This window comes from Mus caroli, unplaced genomic scaffold (assembly GCF_978045245.1).
Source record: "Mus caroli unplaced genomic scaffold, Mus_caroli_1 scaffold_7, whole genome shotgun sequence".
Taxonomy (NCBI): domain Eukaryota; kingdom Metazoa; phylum Chordata; class Mammalia; order Rodentia; family Muridae; genus Mus; species Mus caroli.
Genome location: NW_028227262.1, coordinates 106,168,469 through 106,195,046, shown reverse-complemented (window position 1 = coordinate 106,195,046; position 26,578 = coordinate 106,168,469). Strand labels below are relative to the sequence as shown.

The following is a 26,578-nucleotide window of genomic DNA, read 5'->3' as shown; positions in this document are numbered from 1 at the left end:
CTTAGGTTTTCTCTCCCAGTCTAGAAGGAACTTTTTGACCAGCTTTAATTTTCGGATTCTCTTCACTCCTTGTTCTTATGCCCTTGCTGGGTTTATGAAGCATGCTGGCCTGCCCTTATATGGCCGAATCCTAGACTTGGCATTTCTTATTATTTCCTGTATACTTCATTGCAATTATGAGTGTGTCTAAGCTAGCTAAACTCTTTAAAGTTTAATCCTTCAAAAAGAGCATGACGGAACTAGGGCATTTTTTGAACACTGCATTGCTTCAGGACTATCAGAGAGGAGGCCTTTCTCCCTCGGTCATGTTTGATTCTACACGGCCTTCCAAACAACTGCTTAGCCTCTTCTGCCAGGGCCAGTGCAGCAGCGGTGGACACAGGGATCAGGGGACAGTCTACCCACAAAAGCTGATTGCAGTGGTGGGCCACAGCATTCCTAAAAGAAAAACAGCCAAAGAGCCTGTTAATTCTCCTGGGAAAAAAGTCATTATGGTACCTCCCAGAGCCAGGAATGGGTTTGGGGAGAGAGCCTGTGGACAGAACATCCAAAGTTCCTGTCATTAGGTAAAGGGGTGTGTGTGTATGTGTGTGTGTGTGTGTGTATTCTCTCTCCGAATACTGGAGAGAACAGAGAAGGATCATACAAACTGAGACATAAGATCTTAAAATGAACTCTGGAACATGGAGGCATACAGAGGCTATCTACAGAAAAGACATAAGAATGTTTCACATGCACCCAGTGAAGAGAGGGAGGAACATGGGAAGGAGAGAGGTGGGTAGAGAGGGAGAGACAAGAGATAGAGAAGCATACAGACAGGAACAGAAGAACTTGTGCAAGAAATACCCTTTATCTTATGGCAAACACCAAGTAAAGAAGCACGCTGACAATCCCAAATCTCGGATGTTCGGAAACATCGAGGGGGCAGAAAGTCAGCCGGGTCCGGATGAGCCTCAGTTGGAGACCTTAAGAGGACCCACGGAGGAAGAGACGCGCAGGGGAGTCTAGGGCCACGCCGGACACCGGCGAGTCCCGTGCCCACTTCTCTCCTGCGTCTCCCTGGTGACTCCTGCCGGGGTTCTGCCCCTGGACGGCCACAGCCTGCGGGTGCTATGGGTAGAGCTCAATCCCGCGGAGCTCGCTCTTCCCAGCTCTGCCCGGAGCTGCCCCTCCCCCGGGAAGGTGTGTCCCTGTTTCCTCACCTGAAACTTCCTTGGGAGAAGCCGGTCCCTCCCTCCCGTCCGGCGGCAGGGGCGGGCCGCGGGTGGGGCGCCGGGGCGGCCTGGCCTGGCTGGGGACCGCGGCGGGCGCCCGGACCTGGAGGGGACTCTCGGGCCAGCCCGGGGCAGCATGTGACTCCGACCAGGTGGGTGCTCTCCTCTCTTCTGAGCCCCGGACTCTGGGTGGTCGTGGCGCCCGGTGGAGGTAAGGCAGGGGCGAGAAAGAAGAGAGAACTAGGCCTCCCCCGGGACCAGTCCCGGGCAGGTCCCGGGGCGCAGACTCCGGAAATGGGGGGCTGGGCCAGTGGGCCGGGCTCCGAGTGAGGGGCTGAGTACCTGGTCGGGACCGGGAAGGGAGCCGGAAGGAATGGCCTCCTGGAAAACTTTGCTTTCCAACCAGGTCTGAGCCTTGGAAATGGGCACCCTGCCCCGCGATGTTCCCCGGCCAATAATCAGAACTTTTTTCCACCCGGAAAGTCGGGGCCCTGGGGAAAGCTAACTCCTTTGATAAAGAATTCTTGAGATTCAGTTTCTAGAGGGTTCCTTACCTGAAATTGTCTTTTTTTTTTTTTTTTTTTTTCTTTTGTAACCAGGCCTGGGCCTTGCTTCGTTATCTTCGCGGCATTTACATGCCTACGTATGTGTGAATCTGTGTACACACCTCTCTCTCTCTTCCCTCTGTTAACTAAGGCTCTGAAATCTGAATCAGGGATCCTTGCGCTGAGTTCCCTCTCCCCCATTTACCTGTGTATAGGGAGTTTCTTGTTGGCCCCCGCACAAGGTTCTAAGGAACGTGTAAGAGAGCTATTCGGAATATTGCGGGTGCGGGAGCCCATTTTCAGAGCCCTAGTTTGGGGCATCTTCTATAAATGCCTTTTAGCAGAACTGATCCGGGAGAGCTAACCCTAGAGCCTCAGTTTTCAAGTCTTCTTCCCCTCCGCTCACTCCCCTCCCCCTTTCCTGGATCTTGGGTTCTCTGGACAATCTTGTCCTCCTGTCGGCCTAGCAGTGAACTCTGGCCAGCGCTGTGTCAGACTGAGGGGGAAGGGCACACCAAACAGGAGGGTTGAGAGGGTGGTTTTCCTTTCAGCTTCCTTCCTCCCGTGCTCTCCCACTGTGCTCTCAGCTTTACTTCAAAAGCACCAAGTCCCAGAGAAACAGCCCCCAGTGTGGCCTCTTCCCACACTTCCTGCTTTATCTACACCTGGGGTATGCATGCTTCTGGCTCTATCAAAACAGTCATCATTTGTTACCCAGTCCTCAGGTCTAAGATAGAATCCATGAACCTTAAAAGGACTTGGAGGGGACAAGGGGGAGGCTGAGTAGAGGACAGACAGCTTATAAATTCTAAGTTTGCGGTAAAAGAGAGATGTAAGCATTGGAAGGGAGAAGTCAGAAGGAATGTGAAGAGATACCTCTTTTCAAAAGAATACAAAAATTGAAGATGTAGCCAAAGTTTTCATATATCTGTTTTCCCTGGAGGGTATGGCTGCCCATAATGTGGTTTGTCTGAAGTTGTGTGTGGTCACCTTATGGACTTGCCTGTCTTTGGGATAGACGTCATTTGTGGTGTCTGGAATAGTCACTTACTCTGGTGTGGACAGAAGTGCGATCTCCTGAGATAATGTTGTACAGAATGGTGTAGACACAAACAGGTGTTAGCCTGTGTTGTAAACAGGACCCTGTACCTGCAATGTGTGTAGAGTAAGCTGGCCACTTGGAGTGTCTGTAAAGTACACAATGTCATTTGTATGCCAATGACAAACAAGTCACACCTTGTTTGACTGGATGGCCCCATAGTCACTGGTAGGCCTAAGGGCATAAGCATCCTCACATAAGAGTGTTCTTATATAAGACCACCTGGCCTCTAAGACAACCCATGATATTGTCTAAGACATGAGACAATAGGTAAAAAGTGCTATTCCATTCTTTACTGGGTTGGTTGGACAAGTCATAACAGTGGTGTCATACTACACTTATTTCGGTGTCTGGAATATTGAGGGTAGTAATGTCAAACACTAAATCAAAGTACATATCTATGTGGTGATTATATGAGCTAAATGAAATGAAGAGGGTATCTTTTGGATTCCTCCAAATTCCAAGTGGGAGATTTGTTTTCTTACTGTAGGCAGAAGTATAGATGCCATTGTAAATGCAGAAGCAATCCCAAGAGGTAAGGAAGGGTATCTTTGAAATCCTTTTACACCTGGATAATTAGAAATGGACAAGAGCTAAAGTGTTGGTTGTGGAGTCTCTGTAAGACTGTGGAGGTCTTCCTGTGTTCTGCACTGTTCTGTTAATGGGATCACTTGGAGGTTTGTCTATGGGGTCTTGAAGATGTGAAGTGTCTCTGGTCTGGAGAGAAACCAGTTCCCTGTGATGCTCTGTGCCCTGTCTCTCCCTGTATGCAGATAAATAGTGATTAGTCATCCCAGATGAGAGGGATATGAGGATGTTTCATCTCTTAACGGAATAGGTAGTTTTAAAAAAAAATCCGTTCTAATGCCTTTATATGAATGTTTTACAGATTTCCTTTAGCTTTATCCATATTCTAGCTGGGCCATGCCTGTTTGCATAGGATTATTAAGTTAGAATTAAATATAAGAATTAACAGTATGTGCTAACTTTGGGGTATAGACAATTAAGTGGCTTTCTTTCCATCTTTCTTACTTACTTTTTTCCTTTCTTTCTTTCTTTCTTTCTTTCTTTCTTTCTTTCTTTCTTTCTATTTTTTCTTTCCCCTCCCTTCCTTCCTTCCTTCCTTCCCTCCCTCCCTCTTCTCTCTCTCTCTCTCAATCTCTCTCTCTCTCTCTCTCTCTCTTTCTTCCTGGGTTTTTGAGACAGAGTTTCTCTTTGTAGTTCTGACAGTCCTAGAACTCACTTACTAGACTAGGCTAGCCTCAAACTTAAAGATCTTGCTGGCTCCGCCTCCTGATTGCTGGGATTAAAGGGGCATGCCACTACCCTTCTTCTAAGGATATGATGATATTGGGAGAGAGGGTTCCAGACAGTACAGATGCTGATGAGGAGAGATAACAGGGTTTGTCACATAGTTTTCTGAGGCAGGTAGGAGCAAGTTTCAATGAGCAGATACGTTATTTAACATGTGGCTGAGAGAATAAGGTCATATTATGTATCATACATTTTATATTTAAGGGCTAGATAGAGTAAACCACATACTGCCTTTTCATAAGTGGAAAAGGACATAAAAGTCCTTCGATCCATGTGCCTTTATGTTAATCACATATACTTGCCCTATATAGATAATATCTGCATCTGTGAGGTGACCAGGAACTTGTCACAGACCACGTCTGCAAGATGCCTAGGGACCTGCTTGTTTGGTTATGTAAGATTGTATTGCATAGAGACTGTAAGGGTTGATTAAGTTGGTGTGTGTGTGTGTACCACACACACTTGAAAACTCAGCATGACAACAAAAGGCATTCTTACAAGTGGCTTTTAAACCACCTTTAAACCTGGAAGAAACCAGAAAGTTCCACAGTTGAGACCCACAGGCCCATGGTGTCCTCTTCTGTGTTGTGGCTGGATGACTGTGTACTTACAATAGACTCACATCAGGAGTCTTTGTTTCAGATTTACATGTATCCTTTCCTTAGGAAATGGAGTCTGTGGGCTTTAGTTTGCCATCTGCAAGTTGAGCAAAGTTTTGTGTTTCTAGGAATGTCTCTGCAGTCTTACAGTCTTCTATTTCTTTTCTACACATATTCAGTCTCTCAGATCAATAATACCTATACTTCCTATAACTTTTAAAGATAACAATTAACTTTTTGTATTATGTTAGTTAATCTTCATTAGAACTATGAAGGAAACAATTTCCCCATCTCTTAGAGATGAGGAAGAGATATTTAAATAGATTAAATGATTCCTACAGTGGACTTAAATAGTAGCAAAGAATCAAAAAGAACTGAAAAATAACCCTCGTAACTGCCCATCTTTACCAAGAACCATAAAACTTAAGTTAGAGAGGACTGCACAGTTAACATGGGAGAGGGTATCTCACAGAGATGTAAGATAGCTGGGGAAAATGACCGTAAAATCATAGGTAGTGGGGATTTCACAGTTAACTCAGTAGAGAGTGTACCTTCTTGAAGATCCTGATACAGGTGGGAAATGCTAGACAACTTCTATGTGTTTTTCAGAAGAAGCAGAGGGTTCTCTGGGACCAAATTTCAGCAGTGGTCCACCACATATGAAGGCCTATAGCTGAGCAAGAGGGGGTGGAGAGCTGAGGGTAGTGGCAGGTGCTGAAAAAGGAAGGCAAGGGCCAGATTGTACAATGTGTAAGACCATTGCTGAAATTTTGGGAATTTTCTTAAGTCTAGTAAGAAGATACCAAGGAATTTCAACTATAAGTGGTATTTTGTGTGGAAAATGCACTGTATGTGTGGAGTTTGGGACTAGGCTATGCTCCAGGTATAAAGATATGTGAGTATAATATGGAGAATCTTGGCCAGGTGGGAAACAAAAGGTTTATTCTTTATGTTTAAAATGTTTATTGAGCACTTACTATGGGCTGATGTTGTGCTAGATGTAGGCAACTGAACAAATCCTATCTCACGCTGCTTGCCACTTTTTGGTGAGACTGAAGTTGAATCAGAACACATCGTTATATAGTTGAAATGGTATACATGCAAGGGAAAAGTGAAGTGAGTCCTTTATTTTTATAAACTACCTGAAATAGGAATATAGTTTAAGCCTTTTGAGGAATTAGAAACCCAAAGCGTCAACCAAAGCAGGATAATGGCATAACTGCAAAGGAAATCCTGATGTGAGTAGTGATAGTCACAGCCAGCACCAAAGTGTGATCTAGAGGATCCTGGCAGAATGGCACCTATTGGAGCTGGTGGAGCAGGTGGGCGGGGAGGCTCTGAAGATAGCTCATAGGCAGAACTTGGTTTAGATATTCAGAAGTTGCCTGCTGCTGGGAACTCTTAGATACTGATTAAGTGTTAGAGCACAGGTTCTCAACCTCTTGGTTTTGACCTCTTTGTGGGGTGCTGAATGTCCCTATCTCAGGGGTCACCTAAGGCCATTGGGAAATACAGATATTTATATTATACAACTCATAACAGTGACAAAATTACAGTTATGAATTAACAATAAAAATAACTTTGTGGTTGGGGTTATCATAATGTGAGGAAATGTTTTAAAGGGTCATAGCCTTGGGAAGGTTGAGAACCACTGGTTTAGAGAGATAATCATGACCTAGAGGAGACAAGTAACAAGGTGGAACATGGGAAAGAGGAGGAGTGGGCACGAAAGCTTCTTTTGAATTGAATAAATTGAAGCAGCATCTCTCCATTGTTTGCTGATTGCTTGTTTTTTGTACAGTAGGATATGAGGTGATCTGTTGGAAGTGGGAAGTAGGGATACCGGGTAAAAGGTCACAATGTTGGCAAGTAGTAAGAGGAGTTAGCTTGGTGAGGAGGAGAGTATCATAAGGAAGGTGGCCCAGCCATGTCGAATATAGTAAGTGGGGTTATCTTAGCTCGCCATTTTAAAACAGCTGTCTCTATAACTTAACACAAAATTGTTTGTTAGTTATAAATAAGTACAGACACTGTAGAAGTAGGAAGATAGTAAAATCCAGAACCTGTATAAAGGATTCATCTGTTGCATATCGGCTATAATAGCTTGACCTATTTTAATCCCATGTCAACAGCTCAGGAGGACGGTTCTACCTCTGACACTGCTTCTCTGGGCTGTTAGATGTAGGGTGTGTCAACCATCATGTCTGGTAGTTACTTGAAGCTGACTCACACTGAGAGTCCAGAGAGTTGACTGGGAGAAATAGACAATGGCATAATAGAAGCTAGAGGGCAGTGACCACTGGGAGTTCCTGGAACTCCTTGACAATGGTCTTTAATGCTGATTGAATTGTTTATAATCAGTTTTTCCCACAGGGGTGCAAGATCAAATAGGAGCTTTGTCTTGGTCACTGCTGGTTGTCTGATACTTTAAAGGGTCCCTAAGTAGATGTGTGTGGCTTGTTTCAGTGTGTGTGTTGCATACGCCAGAATTTATGCCAGATATTTTTCTAGAAAGCTTTCCATCTTATCTTTTGAGAGAAGTTCTCACTCAACTGGTACTCATTGGTTGACTAGACAGGCTGATCAGGAAGCTCTGGAGATCTACCTGTCCCTGACCACACCCACACATATTAGGGTTACAGACATACATGATTATTCCTGGAATTTTTATGGCCATGCTAGGCTTCTTATGCTTGTACATTAGGCCAACCAAACCATCCTCCATACTCTCTTGGTAAATCTTCATTGTAGTTACCAATTGAACCATCACCTCAATCCCTCTAAGTCCCTAATGACTACAGAGATGACTTTAGCAATTAAGAAAACTTGCCACTCTTACAGAGGACCAGGGTTCAGTTCCTAGCACCCATATTAATAGTTCACAATCATATAACTCCAGTTCCAGGCGATCTGTTGCCCTCTTCTGAATTCTGTGGTCACTGAATGCACATACAGATATGTATAAATAAAAATAAAATTTTAAATTTTTATATAAAAATTATTTATTTGAAAAATGTATGTAACTCAGTTTAATTTAAAAATTAGTAAAGTTAAAAAGGTCACATACAAAGGCCAGCACTTGTATCACTGTATACCTGTCCAGAATGATCCTCAATGGAACCAAAGAAGTTTCCCATTCATCTTATTTGTGATCTTTTCTTGTATACATACACATAGAAGAGGCATTAGAAACTTTTATTTTGTATCCTTCTTTAGGATTCAGCCCTGATGGAGGCTGAGGAGCCTGAATATGGAGTATCTACAGAAGTCCCTAACATAGAAGAATTTAAAACTATCCCCGAAGGTATCATGAGGAGCAGTCAGATCCCTGCCTTGGATCCTGAAGCTCAAGAAGACCAAGACCCATCCTATAAGTGGACAGATGGACACAGACCCTTGAAGAACCAGTCAAAAGTGTTAAGGAACATGAGTGACCCTACACCTAATAGTATGGCAATTTTCTTCAAGAAAGAATCTTCGGATATGGAGACAAGCCAGGAAATCCTTCTGGCTGAGGCCTGTAACACTCCAGACCAGCAGGAAGCTGTAATCCAGAGCCTTAAAGACAGACTGTCAAGAACAATAGCTGCCCCAGAGCTCTTGGCATGTGCTGTCCAGGAAGAATGGCTAGACATACCCAGCAAACTAGACAGCAGAGTGGGGGCAGAATTGCAGTCAGAACTTATGTCTTTGACTTTGGCAGTTAGCAAAGAGAAAGAAGAGGAAGAAACCTCCCAAGACACCTCAATCCCTAGAGGATCTTGGCCTCCCTGCAAAAATCACCCTGATGAGACTGAGCAGAGTGAGGGCAGTGGAAGTGAACTGCTTAGGCAGGGGAAACAGCTGCAGTTGGAGGCCACACAAGAAAATCAAGGGCAAGAAGGCTTCCTTCAACCTCAGGAAGCCCGGGGACTGGAGGATCAGGAAGGACAGGAAGTAGAAATTCAGGAGGAAGGAACTCTGAACGAAGACATTTGTTCTGGTGGGCTCCTGGGAGAGCAGGAGGAGGTAGAAGAGGGGTTTAAGGGCAATGAGGAAGAACAGAAGCAGGAACAGATCCAAAGCTATATGCTACTTGGAGGACAATGGGAAAGTGAGGGGTTCAGTGGGGAATTAGAAGGTCTGAATTACAGTGAGAGAGGCCAAGAGAACAGGGAAAGGAGGGTTTGGGTTCAGAGAGATTCAGAAGAGGAGGGACAGGACCGGGAATTCAGGGAGGTGGAAGAGAGAAGGGTAGCCACTCAGTATACAGAGAATCAAAGGTTAGTAGAGAAATCAGAGATTGTAAGGAGAAAGCAGAGAGATCATGATCAAACAGGAAAAGTGATGCCCATAGGGGACCAGAAGGAGGTCATAGACTCAGGTGACAGGGTCCAAGGGAACGGGGATAGTGGTGGGCAGACAGCAGTGGAAAGGAGCAGACCAGGAGAGGACAGCAAGCCTTCTCTTCCGATGGCTTCCGTAGCTCCTGAGGTTCTCTCCCCAGGTACATTGTTCCCAGGTATTTCTTCCTCTGTGGCTGATATTCCACAGATTCAGAAGGAGCCTGTGTGTGAGGAACTGAGCCCTCAAGCTCCTGCACTGGAGCCAACAGAAGGGTCTCACCAACCCATTTCTCCCCCTGCCTCTTTTGCTCCTGAAGAATCTCTTGATAATAGGACTCACAACAGCCAGCAAGAAGAATTCAGGCTAAGGAAGGGGATTGAGGTTGTCTCTGCTAGTACATCTGTGGCTCCTTCAGGGACACCAGATTCACCTCCTTTCAGTCCTCCTAATGTTTTCTCCAGCACTGCCACCTTGTCACCTGTTAGCTCTTCAGTTACCCTTCCTGAGGAGACCCCAACAGCCTCTGTCTCAGCTGACACTCCACATCATTGTGGGCCATGTAAGACTCCTCCACTACCTGCAAAATCCTCCAGGTACCCATGTGCCACCTCTGACACAGCTGGCCCTCACAGCCCTCTTAGCAGCTACACTGGAGTTACCCAACATCTAAGAAGCAACTCGTTCCCAGGCTCTCACAGGACAGAGCAGACTCCAGACTCTCTGGGAATGTCACTCTCTTTCTCTCATTTGGAATTACCTCAGAGACCTCCTAAACCAGCAGCCATCTATGGCTCTCTGACCCCAAGAAGAAACAGAAGAAGTAGGGATGGTATTGTCTTTTCAGACTCCTCTACTGCTTTGCTTGCTTTGAAACAGGACTCTGAAGAATTCACTTCAAATCCAGAGAGGCCCAGCAGTCCTCATGGTAGTCCGACATGGGGCTCCCCACAGAACTCAGCCTTTGCCATAGGCTCTCCTGCAAATGTTTCTTCACCACCCGCTGTCTCCATGGATATGACGATACGTGAAGCTTTACTCCCTATTCCCCCAGAGAAGAGACATAGCTACAGTCACATAGTGGAGAGAGATGGCCTTCTTCATGAAGTAGCCTCTACACTGAAGCGGCATAGTCATCCTCCTCCACTGACCCTAAGTTCAGGGCTCCATAGATCTTCTAAAGGCTCATTTTCCCTAGTTCCTGACTCCACTGTGGCAAGGCAGCACCGCCCTCTGCCATCTACCCCAGAAAGCCCCAACCATACACAGACCTCCATCCCTTCCAGGCTGAGATACAACAAACCATTACCCCCAACTCCTGATATGCCTGAGCTCTGCCATCCCTCCATCTCTTCCTCTTATATCTCAAGGATATATAGGCCTCTACCCCCAGTCCCTATCATAGATCCTTCCTCTGAACCACCTCCATTGCCCCCAAAGTCCAGGGGGAGAAGCAAGAGTATCCAGGGAGGAGTTATACATTCAGGAGGTCAAGCCAAGCCAAGACCTAATAATCAAGATTGGACAGCTTCTACTCTCTCTGTTGGACGGACCTCCTGGCCTCCAGCCACAGGCAGATCAACAGAATCTTTGCCTCCCACCAGTAGGTGTAATAATGAAGTGTCCCCTGGCCTGGCTTTCAGCAACATGACAAACCTTCTTAGTCCCTCTTCTCCTACTACACCTTGGATCCCAGAGCTTCAGAGACCTACCACTAAGGATGAGTCAGGGCTCACTGAAGAGTCTGAGCCACCAGTGAGAGGATCATTTGGAAGATCCACCCCTCAGGAGGAATTTAATAATACAAGGAGGTCAGCTTTAGGATCAAGAAAGAACTCAGAAAAACCCCTCCACCACCAACTGGAGAAGGCATCCAGCTGGCCTCACAGACGCGACCCAGCAAGGACATCAGAAAGTAGCAGTGAACAGGTTGTTCTGGGCCAGGTACCCAACAAGCAAAAGGGCTGGAACCGGCAAGGCCTTCGTAGACCTTCAATTTTGCCTGAAAGCTCTTCAGGTAAGTAAGGAGCAGAGACTATAGAACCATTTATTTTAGACAAAGTTGTTTTTTTTGTTTTTTGTTTTTTGTGTTTTTTTTTTTTTTTTTTTTTGTACATCATCCATCTGCGAGGGCTCTATTGCTCTCTCAGCAGCTTAATTCACCTGTATCACCTACATCAACTCAGAAAGTCATGACCTACCATGATCCTGTCAGAATGTTCCCCCTCCCTTTCTACCTTTCCATCTTCTGCTTCTCCTGAAGCTCAATTCTTCTTGAAATTGCCAGTCTCCTTCCATTGCTATACCTTTTGAAAATTTTAAAGTACCCTTACTTATGCATTTCCTGTCTTGCATGAAGGCTGGGGGCACAGCTAATATATCTTCTGGAATTCCTACCCTGACATGAGCACCAGGGACACAGTAGGTACTGGGCTTTAGAATACCTTTGGAATCATTGTCTTCTCTTCCAGATTCCAGTAGAACTGTCTTCCCTTTGCTCACCTGTGGCTCCTGCTTATCCTTTCACCTACTCTAAATGTCCTTGTTGTGCCACCCATCTCACTTTTCAGATTTACGAAATCCAGCTGTGGGAAGACTTCCTGGCTCTTCAGATTCTGTTGTTTTCCGGTGAGTTGCCCTGACTCCTCAGTAATTCAACTGTACTGTCTTCATTTATGACACTAAGATTTCCTTAGTAAGAATTCAGTGAATAAAGATCCTGGGATCCAGAATTGCTGGTGCTTCTATGTCTAAAAAGTGAGGAGAGGAAGAAAGAGGCACCACGACTGCGGAGAAGGAAGGTTTTTATACCTACCCAGTTCTGCCTGCAGTGTCGGAGTCACCTATTGTCCTCCTAAGGCGTATGGAGGACACATACTATCCTAAAGACCCCTGAGTTACAAAGTAGAGTTACTGTTTGAGATGCCCCACTGAATTTCTAAGTTCTCCCTAAGTCCTCAGATCTCCCTGGACTATGAGATAAGGGAGAAGGGTTGAATGGAAGGACCCGTGATGGGGACAGGCTGAAGCAACTTTCCTTCAGTCCTGTCATCCCAGCATGTATATGGAAGGTTAGAGGATTTTAAATCTAAAGTCACTCAGGGTCTGCTGTCTCACAGTCAGTAAGCAACCTCAAATCCTGCCTACTCCACAGGGAGAAGAAACCAAAGGAGGGGATGGGAGGCTTTTCAAGACGTTGCTCCAAGCTCATCTCCTGTGAGTACTTTAAAGCAGATCTATAGGCTTGTGTGTGCTTTCTGCCTAAAATGGGACAAGGACTCATGACTGCCAGCAATTGAATGGTGGTGTCCAGAGAAAAAGGGTTGCCAGAGGTCAGCCATAGATGCCAGTTTCTGGCGGTGGGCTTCTACTCACTTCGTTTTCTCAGGATTTTCTCCTTTTCCTATGCATCTTCACCCATAGCCCAGCTACTTTATCAGGAGTACAGTGATGTTGTTCTGAACAAGGAGATTCAGAGCCAGCAGCGACTGGACAGCCTGGCCGAGCCACACGGGCTCTCTTCCCCACGGCATCGTCGAAAGGCACTGGTCTCTTCAGACTCCTACCTACAGCGCCTCTCCATGGCCTCCAGTGGCTCCCTCTGGCAGGAAATCCCTGTGGTGCGCAATAGCACAGTGCTGCTCTCCATGACCCATGAAGATCAAAAACTGCAAGAGGTACCACCAGGGCAGGGCAAGGGAAAGCAGGGGGAATAAAGTCAGATTCACTAATGTTTTATCTCCTCCTCACCTCTGCCACCAAGAGCAGGTTCTCCCCAACCCAGGCTCACCTGGATACATAGTGACTGCTCAGTGCCACACTGAAGAATGTGAAGTGCTCTGAGAATTCAGCATATTCCCTTCTTCCCTCACTCGTGCATGTGCCGTCTACTCTTTCCTGTCCTGGCTGGAACTCATACAGAGTGACCATGCCTTGGAATCCGTTGGGAGGGGTGTGAGAGTAACTTCATCGCGATAATCTCCTCTCCACATCTACAAGTGTTTCACACAAGCCATATACTCATTTTTTGCTGGTCTTTTGAAGAGGTTCTTTGATCTCACCTAGGCTTTACTATATCCCCGCTTGGTCATTATCCCCAGGACTAAGACTTCAGGAGACACTGCTTGTCTGGTTCTAAGCAGTGAGCATTAGTAAGTTTTTCTTGGGCAGATTCTGCTTTTATATTTGTCTGAAGGAGGAGGTAGAACATTCCTTCCCAGGGAGAAAATAGGGCACAGTGGGATAGACTTAATATCTAAGTAATTGGGTTCTATAACAGTGATGGAGAAACGATGCCTTTGTTACTATCTGTTTCTTGACTTTGGCCAAGTCACCTTGCTGTCTCTAAGCCCTTTGTAAAACAGATACACAGAGTTACTGGGAGAATAAGAAAGATAAATGGTTACTACAGAACAGTCAGTCAGAAAATATTGACTATTTGAATTTAGATGATGTAAGCCTGGCTTCAACTAGTGGGATAATCTTGGATAAGTTATATAATTTAACTGAAAACTTTAAAATACCAGTGTTTAGAAAATTACTAACCCGTTCTGTGTTTATTGATCAAATAATGGGAAGATGAAATGAACTCTGAAGTCACAAGGGTCCTGATTCTAGCCTTGATCCCTCTTGACTTTGCAAGAAGAGACACCTAAGTATCACCACCTCATACATACATATTCATTTCATAAAATAGCACCTTGGGAATCTGCAGGGTTCTTTGACAGACTCTCTTGCTATTGAAAATTGTGTTTGCTGAAGTGTGTTTGTGGTGGTGGGGTGGTCACTCTATATAAAAAGACAAAACAACAACAACAACAAAAACCCTGAGTTTCCGAGTGTTAAATGAGCCACTTAAGCCATGTGGTCTTTGATGTTATGTTGAGAATAAACCTGCAGTATCATAGTTTGGGCTTGTATATTAAGTTCAGCTGAGTGGTTGGCTATTTCAGTGATCAGTAAGGGATGCCTATCTTACTGTTTTCCACGTAGTCTGAGTGACCATGCTGAGAAGGAAAAGGAGTCCACTCATCTTGTCTATGAGTTATTGCTCCCCCTGCTGGAGCCTTCATGCACATTCTTAAGTGCTTTCCCTTTTAAATGACAACTGTAGCATCTTCTCTCATGTATCCTGTTTCTTTTTATTCCCATCTCTCCTCAGACATAAAATTGAGCTTGTCATCTTCCTCTCTCTCCCTGACACGGACCTCTCTGGCTTAGTCCATGATTCCACCATCTAACCTATTGCCTAATCAAAAGCAGGGTGGTGGCTTTGGCTCCTCCTCTTTACACCCCACTTCTAGCAAATAAGCAACGTCTTCCAAGTCCTGTTTGATGACTAGAGTGGTGCACTTTTCCACATGCCTATGAGTGATAGGCCTTCATCTCCCATCTAGACATGTTACCCAATTTCCCAGCAGGGCTCTTACGTCTTCTGGCCTTTTCCACACATTGCTAAAAGGTATTCTCATTCTAAGAAATGAAACAAAACAGAACCAAGAAGCAACCCAGCTAATTCTTGACCTTTTTACATTTTCACATCTCTTTAAGCTTAAAGGGTTGTGTTGTTGACATGATCTACCAGGCCTTGTACCTCATTCCTACTTGTCCCTCCAGCTTTATTTTCGTTTTTTCTTTTCTTTTAAATAAAAGTTCTACAAATGCTCAACTTAATTGTTTCTTTTCTAAAAGTAAACTTCATTGTGTTTAAAATATTAACCACCTTATTACGAGATCCAGCACAGTCTATTTGTTGGTAAAATGTTTCCTATCGCATGGTAAATTAACATACCTATGATATCACAGTTGTTTGTGTATAGGTATGAATGTATCTTTAAGTTTCTTGAAAACATAAAGGCTCTGTTCACGTTATTGGGCCCCTAAGTTGACTCTGGCATACTCAAATACTCCTTGTGCTCCTCCTAGACTAAGTTTCTTTACTATGACTAATGAAAAGATACAGCTAATTCAGTGATCAACCCTAAACCATTGTTCAGCAACTTTCATCTACCAGACAGTTCACAAAAGTATTCATTAATCTTCCTCTTTTCCAATCCTCTAGGCCAAGTTTGAGCTGATTGTGTCAGAGGCATCTTACCTGCGCAGTCTAAACATAGCTGTGGATCATTTCCAACATTCAGCCCAGCTGCGGGGCACCCTGTCCAACCAGGATCATCAGTGGCTCTTCTCTCGTTTGCAGGATGTACGAGATGTCAGCACCACGTGAGACTTCTTCCAAACTCCATTCTATCAACCTTGCTGTGCTTAGCCATTGAGGTTACAGCTGATTTTGTCCCACTTAGAAACCTTCTCTTTGTCAGAGTCTCTAGATAAAAGTGGGCCTGGGCTCCCTCCATGATTCCTTTAGGGGTATAAAGGGGGATAGGAAAAACTAAGAAGAGGAGGGTATGGAAGGTCACAGGTCTATTGATATAGATGAGTGAGAAGTGCTTCCTGAATTGAGATTTTATCTACTTTCTGGGTTTGTACTGCACTGAACACAATCTATAAGAACCACTGAAAGACTGGCAAACGAGAATAGAATTAAAAAAAAAAAAGAAAAAGAAATAGAATAGTAGAATTCTATTTAATTTCCATCAGAAATAAACTAGTAACAACCTAGGGGAGGATGGTACTACATAGCAAGGGCACAGAGTTAAGGAGAGTCAGGAGAAGTTAGTGATTCATGGAATTAGCTGCAGGCTCAGAATATACAGGACTGAGACAGATGCTGGGCTGAGGACCCAGTAGCTCATGAGACTGTTTAAATATTACACAGGTTCCTTTCAGACCTAGAAGAAAACTTTGAGAACAACATCTTCTCCTTCCAAGTGTGTGATGTTGTCTTGAATCATGCCACAGACTTCCACCGAGTCTACCTGCCTTATGTCACCAACCAGACCTATCAGGAACGCACCTTCCAAAGTCTAATGTAAGAATGATCCCTCTCCGTTCCCTTAGTGGACATTGCAGTAACCTTGTCTCAATCCCCAGCCCAGAGCCCTCTCTCATGAGTATATGTTTTTGTGCCCGATATGTCATTTGAAGTTTCAGCCCATTGCCCATATCAGATCCTCTCTACAGTCATATCTGGATCCTGTACATGGGTTCTCCTCATTCTTTCCTAATCCCAGATTCTCCACTAATTCCCACTCCCCATGCCTTCACTGAGCCCCCTTTACTCTCTGTCTCACTTCTTACTTGCTACTCATACAGGAATAGCAACAGCAGTTTCCGGGAGGTCTTGGAGAAGCTAGAGAGTGACCCCATCTGCCAACGCCTGTCTCTCAAGTCCTTTCTGATACTGCCCTTCCAACGCATCACACGTCTCAAGCTGCTGCTCCAGGTATGGCAGATACTTCTTTGGTTTAATTCCCTTGACTCAGACATGGTCTTGGAGAGATTGGAGGCAAACTGTCATCCATTTGTGAAGTTTGCACATCATGTGGAGGATGGGAACAGATTTCCAACTGTTCACATTTTTCTTTCTTAGAACTCATTGCTTTTGAAACTATGTCCCTGACTTGTCCTTCCCCTTATCTGGCTCTTGTCCACTCTTTGTTCCACAGAACATACTGAAGAGAACTCAGCCTGGCTCCTCAGAAGAGGCAGAGGCCACGAAGGCACACCATGCCCTAGAGAAGGTAGGCAGCCAATATATCCAATAACCTATAAGGGATATATAACCATTCAGGGAGAAGTCTTCCCTCTTCCCCCAATACTTATGACTGAAAAATGCAAGGGAGATGGGACCGTACTAAGGGGAGAGGTCAGTCACCTTTTGGCATCTACCAGAACTAATTCTTCACATTCCATATCTGGCAAGTATGTTCCTGATACCCCAGGCCCTCATCCCCGTATGTTCTCTCGGGTCATATAAAGTATTCCATCATCCCAGCACATGACTTTAATGCTGCTTTACACAATTCCAGCTGGTAGAAAAGACTGAGCTTTTCAGGCATCCTTCCAGGTTGCCTTTAAGGGGGCTTAAAGGGCAAGACTCAATGATCTTCCCCTTCCTTTCCCCTGCTCTGTTCACAGCTGATTCGAGACTGCAACAGCAATGTGCAGAGAATGCGGCGGACAGAGGAGCTCATCTACCTGAGCCAGAAGATTGAGTTTGAGTGCAAAGTGAGCTGTCCCTGGACACCTCCCTGCCTAGGCATCTCTTTAGCATATCCTACACACCATCCTCTAACACAGTCATCCAGCCTCTAGTGGTTCTACCTCTCCTTCTGTCCATTTCCGGAATATGCACATGAGCACTTCATTCTACAAGACATGTTGATAGGTGGAGGCATAGAATTATATGTGGATTTTATTACATATTGGTGTAAAAGTAGAGGATGCTGATCTATAATTATATCTGTGTGTATGTGCATAAGGAAATGATCAGCAATATCAGAAAAGAGGGAGGGGCAGTAGTTACTGGAGGAGGAGGAACACCCAGCAGATGGATAGAAGCAATTTCCCAGAATAAGGATATATAAAAATTTAAGGGTGAGGAATGCTTGACTCACTTATTTTATCAGATCACCTTCACCCTAACCAAAGCAACATGTCATAAACCTCAAATTCTCTTGTCCAAACAAATGTGAAATTGATCCTCGACATTTAAGTTGCAGTGCATTACAGATCATACATATCATTACTCCTCTAAAAGAGAACAGATTTCCTTCTCTAAGTTTTACAGGAGCTCTTTCCCAGGCTGCAGCTCCAGGCAGACCCCACCTAAAATCCTTATCCTCAACTCCAGTCTGATTCTCACTCTGCCTGTCTTGGTTCTGACCATCATTAAGGGGAAAGCAGATAACATAACTGCCCCTGATCTTTGGCTTTCATGATTCTGTGTTGTACCTTGACTGTTCATTGACATGTTCTCCTTGGGCTCACAGACGTTTGCTCCCACATCATCTCTTGTCAGGTCAGAGTCACCTTCCTTTCACCCAGAGTACAGTGTAGTTAGGGTTTTCCAAGAGAAACAATCTGGATGGCTTGATTTGCAGTGGTTCTCAACCTGTGGGTCACAATCTCCTTAGGAGATTTTTTTTTTAGCACGTTTCTTTTATTTGACATTTTCTTTATTTACATTTCAAATGTTCTCACCTTTCCTAGTTTCCCCTCTGAAAACTCCCTATCCCTTCCCACCTCCCCCTGCTCACCAACCTACCCACTCCTGCTTCCTAGCCCTGGAATTCCCCTATACTGGCCATAGAACCTTCACAGGACCAAGGGCCTCTCCTCCCGTTGATGACCGACAAGGCCATCCTCTGCTTCATATGTAGCTAGAGCCATGAGTCTCACCATGTGTTTTCTTTGGTTGGTGGTTTAGTCCCAGGGAGCTCTAGAGCTCTGGTTAGTTCATATTGTTGTTCCACCTACGGGGCTGCAAACCCCTTCAGCACCTTCACTGGGGACCCTGTGCTCCGTCCAAAGGATGGCTGTGAGCATCCACTTCTGTATTTGTCAGGTACTGGCAGAGTCTCTCAGGAGACAGCTATATCAGGCTTCCTTAGGAGATTTTTATATAAGATATCCTGTATATCAGATGTTTACACTGTGATTCATGACAGTAAAATTACAGTTATAAAGTGACAACAAAGTAATTTTATGGTTGGGGGTCACCACAACATAAGGAACTACATTAAAGGGTTGCAGCATTAGGAAGAATAAGAATCACTGCTTTAGAGCAAGAGGGAACATCTGGAATTGGTGGTTGGGAGGTTGGGCAGGACTAACAGGACACTCATCACCTGCCTCTTCTCTCTTTCTGCTCTGTAGATTTTCCCACTTATTTCACAATCTCGATGGCTGGTGAAGAGTGGGGAGCTGACGGCCCTTGAGTTCAGTGTCTCCCCAGGGCTGAGAAGGAAATTGACCACTCGTCCAGTCCACCTACATCTCTTCAATGACTGTCTGTTGCTGTCTCGTCCCCGAGAGTCAGTTTCTGGAATGGGAGTCCAGGGCATACCAAAGAGTGGGATAGGACCAGAGGGACATCAAATGACCTGCTGCCAAGGAATCCCTTTTCAATTAGACAACTCACAGTCTGAGTCATGAGTCAACTTAGAGGACAGAAGTGGGAATAGTGTTAAGACATGAGTAATCTATAGCATGAGATATTGTCTTCATGTGCCTTTTCAATACGTTTATTTGTGGCTTCTTTGGATTGTGCCCAGCATAATAGCCGATACAGCTACTTGGCTAATTTCAGAGCTGAAGCCCTGGTCATTAGGATTTTATAAAGTTAATATTGGTTCTCTCCTCTTCAATGCCTTAAAGTAGTGAATATCACAAATGCAGTAAATAGTTGGTTGGGACACATTATATTCAGAGCAAGTTGAAGCCCTCATATGGCTTTTATATGATACAGTCTGTAGAAGCTAGGGCAGGGAAATGGAATCCAAGACTAGAGGGTGAGGGTGGATGAAGTTCCAAAACTCTAGACTCAGACTTAAAAGATTTCTATCTTGCAGGGGCAGCCGGTTCCTGGTATTTGACCATGCTCCATTCTCCTCCATCCGAGGGGAGAAGTGTGAAATGAAGCTTCATGGACCTCACAAAAACCTCTTCCGTCTCTTTCTCCTGCACAACGCACAGGGCACCCAAGTGGAATTCCTCTTCCGCACTGAGACTCAGTGAGACGGGGCTGGACACAGGAGTTGGGGGTGGATGTCCCTGGACAGAACCATATGCAGACCATGACTCAGCACTTCTGGGGTCATTCATAGAGAGAAACCCAAGGCTCTAGAGCTAAGTGATAACTTGAAAAGGATTCAGTGTGGGGTGAAGATGTGAAGTTGCCACCACAGCTGAACATCTGCTTCATAGCCAGTACTCAAAAAGCACAAAGTCTGTGAGGTGTAAGGGAGCTGAGCTGGCATGGAATGAGTGAGAATTGGATTACTGTGTTTATGAGTGATCAGCTCATCCATGCAACCCAGCTCCACAGCTGGTGGGCACTTTTGTGAATAAAAAACACCTTGTGTGCTATCTGCTTTTCCTCAATCTCCTAGCTTCGTCCTCTATTGAGCAGAAATCTGTAGTGTTAAGAAATATGAGTTGTCATCTTTCTGATGATAATAACAAACGAATACATTCACATATACATACAAATGTTGAGAGTTGAAATGGTAACTAGAGAATCTGGCACGCAATATAGCAAACTAAAGAACACCCAGTAGCTTTGCTGGCGCCATGAAAGACACAGGAAGAGCTTCTCTGTAAGATTATTAAACATATCTGTGGCTTAAGGTTCCATGTGATATGGATACTTTTCAGATTGATCCCTTGGAAGACAGTTCAAGTGGGATCAATAGTTTCTATCTCTCCTCATGGAGCGGAGAAGGTAGTGCATGGGTTTGTAGTCTGTATTTCACCCAAGACAAATAACCAGGAGCAGATTTGTGTTCTTTTGTAGAGATTTGGGTAGCATCCTTTTGGAAAAGTGAAAGTACCATTCTCAATAACCTAGGCACATTGGGAAGCAGAGGATAAGATAGGCTAAGATTACATTATACAACAATAATGACTTGGCTTAAATAGTATTAAATACTAATTTTCAACTTAGATATTTGATTGAAGGGAGGTAGGTGACAATCAAGAGCCATGCAACGTGGTCATGTCTAAACAGATGAGTGATTTTTTTGGTATGATTTCCAGACTGGAAAATGTTCATGTGTGTGACTGACAGTTCACCTGTTGACTCTTTCTTGGAGATATGCCTGGAGGGAGAAAGGAAGGATAAATACGATACACTAACATATAATGTATGGTCACACTGTGTTTCCAACCAGGCAGGATCCCATTGCTTTTTAGGAGTCATTAGATTAGACATGTCCTTCCTGTAGCCACCTGCCTTCTCCGCCATTGACCCTCAGCCTGTGTGCCCCTAGTCTGTCACTGAGGCTAAGGCTTTCCTTTATTTTGTCAGAAGTGAAAAGCTTCGCTGGATCTCAGCCTTGGCCATGCCCAGAGAGGAGTTGGACCTCCTTGAGTGTTATGGTGAGTAAGGCTATAACAGAGAAAATGGCAGTGTCTATCTAGTCTCCTTTGGATGAAGGGTAGTGTGCTGGGTGGTAACTCTAAAAGGCTTCTGTTTATTGTTTTTCCTTAGAATTTCATAGTAGATTGCTGAAGATAGAAGCTTAAATTCTCAGGATACAGCTGATTAACAACTGTCCTTCATGATGGCAGTATCTTTGCTTGAGCATTCACTACCTTAGGCAAATGTTTGTTCTTTGTAAAATATATATTCCTTTAAAGGAATATCTGCTGTGATTTTGACTTAATTTTACTGATTGAAGATGTAAGAGGGAAACGGGGTGGGGGGGCACTGTACCCATAATGGGGATGGCAGAAGAGCTGCACACATTTAGTCTGACTACAGCTGGATAGCTAAGTTTGCCTACCCAGAGCACACAGGAGTAGCCAGAGCCCAGAGGGTTTGAAAGGAACACTGGGCTTTTGTGGGAAAAAAAGAACAAAAGTGTGTAATGAACCTTAGAAAGGGATCTAGGAGACTCTATGCTATTTACGTGCTGTGCGGTTCGTTAATTAGCTTCATTTGTGATGGGTAAAGAGGGTAGCAGGGAACTACTTCACTACTTTTGCATTTCATTTCTGTGGATGGAAGATTCGCTTTAGAAAAATGAACTGCACTGCTAATACGTGGCATTCATTCCACTTACTTTCCGCAAAATCAGTGCACGGAAATAAAGTATGAAGTCAAATCCATCTCAGATAGATTGCTTCTAGAATAGGTATACTCTGAACTTTGTTATCTTGAACTTAATTACAATCTATGGTAATGCTGCCCAGCTCTTAAGAAAGCATGTAGAATTACCTCATGAATCATTTGGATCAATGATCATCTCGATCAATTACAGATGAGGAAAGTGAGGCCAAAAAGGAGAAAAGACATATATGTCATCCAGAAAGTTTAACGGTAGAAGGCTATTTTTAAAGGCATGGGATCCCTTATCTGGTACAAGCAAGAAAATGATGCAAGATATATAGACTTCAATTTTGAATCTTGTTGGAAAGGCTGTGAATTAAGTTCTGAGTTCTATGCTGAAGATACCAGTAATCACTTGAAATTTCTAGTTGTGAAGATGCAGTGTCACAGATCAAGAGCCAAAATTATCATGTGTCACCTTTGGTCCCAATAGTAGCCTTTATTGCCAGCCCCTATCTGTCCTGATGGTCTTGTGACCGATATGTAAAACTTGTGGATATATTGTTAACCTTAGTATAGACCGTTAGCTTCACCAGCCCTGAAGCTAAGTCTGTTAAGATAATATCTACAACCTATAGGAGATATGTTTCCTTTCTGCTATAACCTGCCTACCCAAGGACCTCACCAGTGTTTTCTCAAACATATTATTCATGCCTTGCTTTTGTTCTCTGACCATAGAAGTAACCTCTTCCACAGTGGAATGTGTCATTCTATGCTTCCAGGTCATGGTCACTTGTATTTAGCTCAGAACATACTACCTCTTGCTCCCTTTAGAACAGGATCTGTGCTTTGAACTAGCAAAGTAAATTGTGTGCATAGAACGGTTAGATAAGGGATACCTGGCTTCCCTTCAACAGTCAGTTCTAAGGAATTCAAACTCCATTGAAGAAAGAAGGGTCAGGAAACATCTCAGAAGGAAGCCGGATCTTCAGCCTAACCTCAAGTATTTGTCATGATGATTAATTAAATGTGGTCACACGATGTATTCCGGGCTTCTTCCCTAGAGAAGCAGAACTTGTAAAAATTAGATCCCATACTGATCCTGTGTTTCTTTACTGAATTGTTTGATTCCTGGGAGATAAAGATTGTCCCAAATGCCTCGTTGTTATTGTTGTTGTTGTTGTCGTCATTGTCATTTGTTTTCAGGCTTTTATTTTTGTGGGTTTTTGTTTGTTTGTTTTTGTTTTTATATGTTTGTATTTTTAAACAGGGTTTCACTATGTGTCTCTGGCTGACCTTACTGTGTAGAGCAGGCTTGTGTAGAACTCACAAAGATTCCCCTGCATCTACTTCCTAAGTGTTGGGTTTAAAGGTGTGGGTCAATGGCTTCCTTTGTCAATGATCCCACACTTGTCTTTACCTCATGTCCTCCTATACTCCCCTCCCAATTCCTCATGTTTGTCCTACACTGCTCCTAACCTTCATTCTTCTCTTCTATAGACTCTCCACAAGTTCAGTGCCTCCGTGCCTACAAGCCTCGAGAGAATGATGAGTTGGCATTAGAGAAGGCGGATGTGGTGATGGTGACTCAGCAAAGCAGTGATGGTAAGACGGAAGATACCTGAGCCTCAGGTGGGCCAGCAGACTCTGGACAGAGATACACCAGCTTTCTAGGGCTGCCATAACAGTACTGAAATCTTAGTGCCTAGTAACAACAGTAATTTATTCTCTCAAGGTTGTGGAGTTGAGAAGTCCCAAATCAAAGTGTCAACTGAAGCTTCAAGGAAGGTTCTTTACCTTGTCTCCATCTCACAGGCTTCAAAATGGCTGCATAATTCTAATCTCTGCATACATATCTTTGTGGCTCTCTTCCTTTCTGTGTACATCTAAATTACCCCTTCTGTAAAGAGACCAATTCTGACTGATTGATGGACTCCAGGGTGGCCTCAGTGTAACTTTATCAATTGTATTTGGAGCAGTTTTGTTCCCAAGTTTCATTACTGTGAAGAGACACCCATAACCAAGACAACTGTTATAAAGGAAAGCATTTAATTGGGGCTGGCTTACAGTTCCAGAGTCAATTATCGTCATGGCAGGAAACATGGTGGCACACAGGCAGCCATTGTGCTGGAGAAGGAGCTGAGAGTTCTACATCTTGATCCATAGGCAGCAGAAGTAAATGCCACATGAGGCCTAACTTGAGCTTCTGCGACCTCAAAGCACACTTCTTCCAACAAGGCCACACTTCCTAATAGTTCCACATCCTATGGACCTATGGAGGCCATTTTTATTCAAACTACCACACCAAATAAGAACAGATTTCAAGTTACCAGGGTAGCTCCACTATGTTCATAGCAGCCTTATTTATAATAGCCAGAAGCTGGAAAGAACCCAGATGCCCCTCAACAGAGGAATGGATACAGAAAATGTGGCACATTTACACAATGGAGTACTACTCAGCTATTAAAAAGAATGAATTTATGAAATTCATAGCCAAATGGATGGACCTGGAGGGCATCATCCTGAGTGAGGTAACACAATCACAAAGGAACTCACACAATATGTACTCACTGATAAGTGGATATTAGCCCAAAACTTAGGATACCCAAGATATAAGATACAATTTGCTAAATGCATGAAACTCAAGAAAAATGAAGACCAAAGTGTGGACACTGTGCCCCTTCTTAGAATTGGGAAAAAAACACCCATGGAAGGAGTTACAGAGACAAAGTTTGGAGCTGTGACAAAAGGATGGACCATCTAGAGACTGCCATATCCAGGGATCCATCCCATAATCAGCTTCCAAACACTGACACCATTGCATACACTAGCAAGATTTTGCTGAAAGGATCCATATATAGCTGTCTCTTGTGAGACTATGCCGGGGCCTAACAAACACTGAAGTGGATGCTCACAGTCAGCTATTGGATGGATCACAGGGCTCCAAATGGAGGAGCTAGAGAAAGTACCCAAGGAGCTAAAGGGATCTGCAACCCTATAGGTGGAACAACATTATGAACTAACCAGTACCCCGGAGCTCTTGACTCTAGCTGCATATGTATTAAAAGATGGCCTAGTTGGCCATCACTGGAAAGAGAGGCCCATTGGACACGCAAACTTTATATGCCCCAGTACAGGGGAATGCCAGGGCCAAAAAATGGGAATGGGTGGGTAGGGAAGTTGGGGGGAGGGTCTGGGGGACTTTTGGGATAGCATTGGAAATGTAATTGAGGAAAATACATAATAAAAAATATTAAAAATTTAAAAAAATTAAAATATAAAAACCAAAAAAAAGTTATAAATAAATACTTTGATGGGCAAAATTCAACTGATAGTAGGGAAGAAGAAGAAGGCCTGTAAACATCAACAGGCCTAGAGCAGCCATTTCCATAATATACATAGCTGGGCTTTTCATGGCAGAGGATCCTGGTCCATTCAGCCTCAGAATGTCGATTAATTTTCGTCAAGGAGGTCCAAGAAGTTAGCATGAACCCTTAACCTCTAACTCTTCTTTCCTCTTACTGTGTACTGCAGGCTGGCTGGAGGGTGTAAGACTCTCAGATGGTGAGCAAGGCTGGTTTCCTGTCCAGCAGGTAGAGTTCATTTCAAACCCAGAGGTCCGTGCTCAGAACCTCAAGGAAGCCCATCGAGTCAAGACTGCCAAACTACAGCTGGTAGAACAGCAAGTCTAACTGTTCTTGATGAAGAGTCTTCTGAGCTCATGAACAAGCATTCCTGGAAATGGCTAGTCCTAGAAACCTGCTGCAGAAGTTTTCTAGGGATCAGGAACCTGGCCTTCTGAAATCCCAAGGATGAGCTCAGTCCCTTGCTCCAGTACTTCTTTGCGTTTTGTGCTTGGTAGGGAATATTGATTGAGTGACTGCACACTGGATTCTGGGAACCTTTCTTCATAGAAAAAGGGCCTGTGGGGCATGAGCCTTGGTGCTGTACTTCCACTACCAGATGGTACTTGTACATCATCTGCTACTACAGTGCAGATTCAGAGCTGGCCGGATGTAAGGTTGTGGACAGACATATGTTACCAGATAGACCTCAGCCCACTCAATGGAGGGAGGTGTTTAATGGGGATTGGCACATCAGTTGGGAAGGTGAACCTGGTGACCTCTAGAATAGCTTCCAATCTGAGATTGTCCTCAGTGCATGTGCCCCTGCAGTCCTTGTTTCTTGGTGGTGATGTGAGGGTGGCGTTCTCTCACTCTAATAAACTTGGCACTTCACGTGTTTTCTTCTCAGGTTACTTAGTACTCACTGAACAAGATTTACAAGGAGAGTCTCCTAAGAACTCCAGCCTATGTGGCATGTCATGAAAGACCAAACTGGTGCACAGATTATATTGGCTACTAGCTTCCTCTAGTAAGACCTAGGAGCTTGGCCAGTGGCTCTGCTTATTGTACCTTCAGAGCTTGTAGAAGGAATTAGAAGGCACGAGTAGTTATGATAGAACTTAGTGGGGAAACCCCCACTCAATTTTCGATTCGGCGTGCACCCAAAATATCAAGAAGGACCATCTTGATGTAATTACATGAGGTCATTTAATGATGGAGCTCTGGACCGACATGCATCCCACACAGGAGATAACAGATGTGGGCCACGAGGCTCAGAAGCTAGGGGTTTTTATGGGGTACGGGGCTTAGGGGTGTGGATTTCAGCATAGCGACACACTATTGGCTTATTCAAACATCAGCAGAAAAATCACATGTACGTGCAGGGTGTCAGAGTTCTGTGAGTTGTTGACTCAGTTCAGATAGCCCTGTTATGTTTTCACAGTCCTCTTTATCTTTAAGGTT

General features: G+C 44.3%; 1 protein-coding gene across 3 annotated transcripts; it reads left to right on the top strand.

Annotated features, from left to right (window-relative positions):
* Positions 1-1,265: 1,265 nt before the first annotated feature.
* On the top strand, positions 1,266-26,023 carry Arhgef5 (Rho guanine nucleotide exchange factor 5). 3 transcript variants are annotated; one of them, XM_021165422.2, is made up of 15 exons: positions 1,266-1,366; positions 7,988-11,111; positions 11,665-11,722; positions 12,249-12,310; positions 12,518-12,771; positions 15,156-15,316; positions 15,873-16,025; positions 16,310-16,439; positions 16,663-16,737; positions 17,135-17,224; positions 18,875-19,032; positions 19,570-19,731; positions 21,027-21,097; positions 23,271-23,375; positions 25,305-26,023. In XM_021165422.2, the coding sequence occupies exons 2-15, from the start codon at positions 8,000-8,002 to the stop codon at positions 25,460-25,462; spliced, it is 4,749 nt and encodes a 1,582-aa protein (XP_021021081.1). In that variant the 5' UTR covers positions 1,266-1,366; positions 7,988-7,999; the 3' UTR covers positions 25,463-26,023. The 3 variants fall into 3 exon arrangements, with proteins under 3 accessions (XP_021021081.1, XP_029334547.1, XP_085696780.1); XM_029478687.2 differs by having other exon boundaries at positions 1,267-1,425; XM_085840654.1 differs by lacking the exon at positions 1,266-1,366 and adding an exon at positions 1,599-1,620.
* Positions 26,024-26,578: the final 555 nt, after the last annotated feature.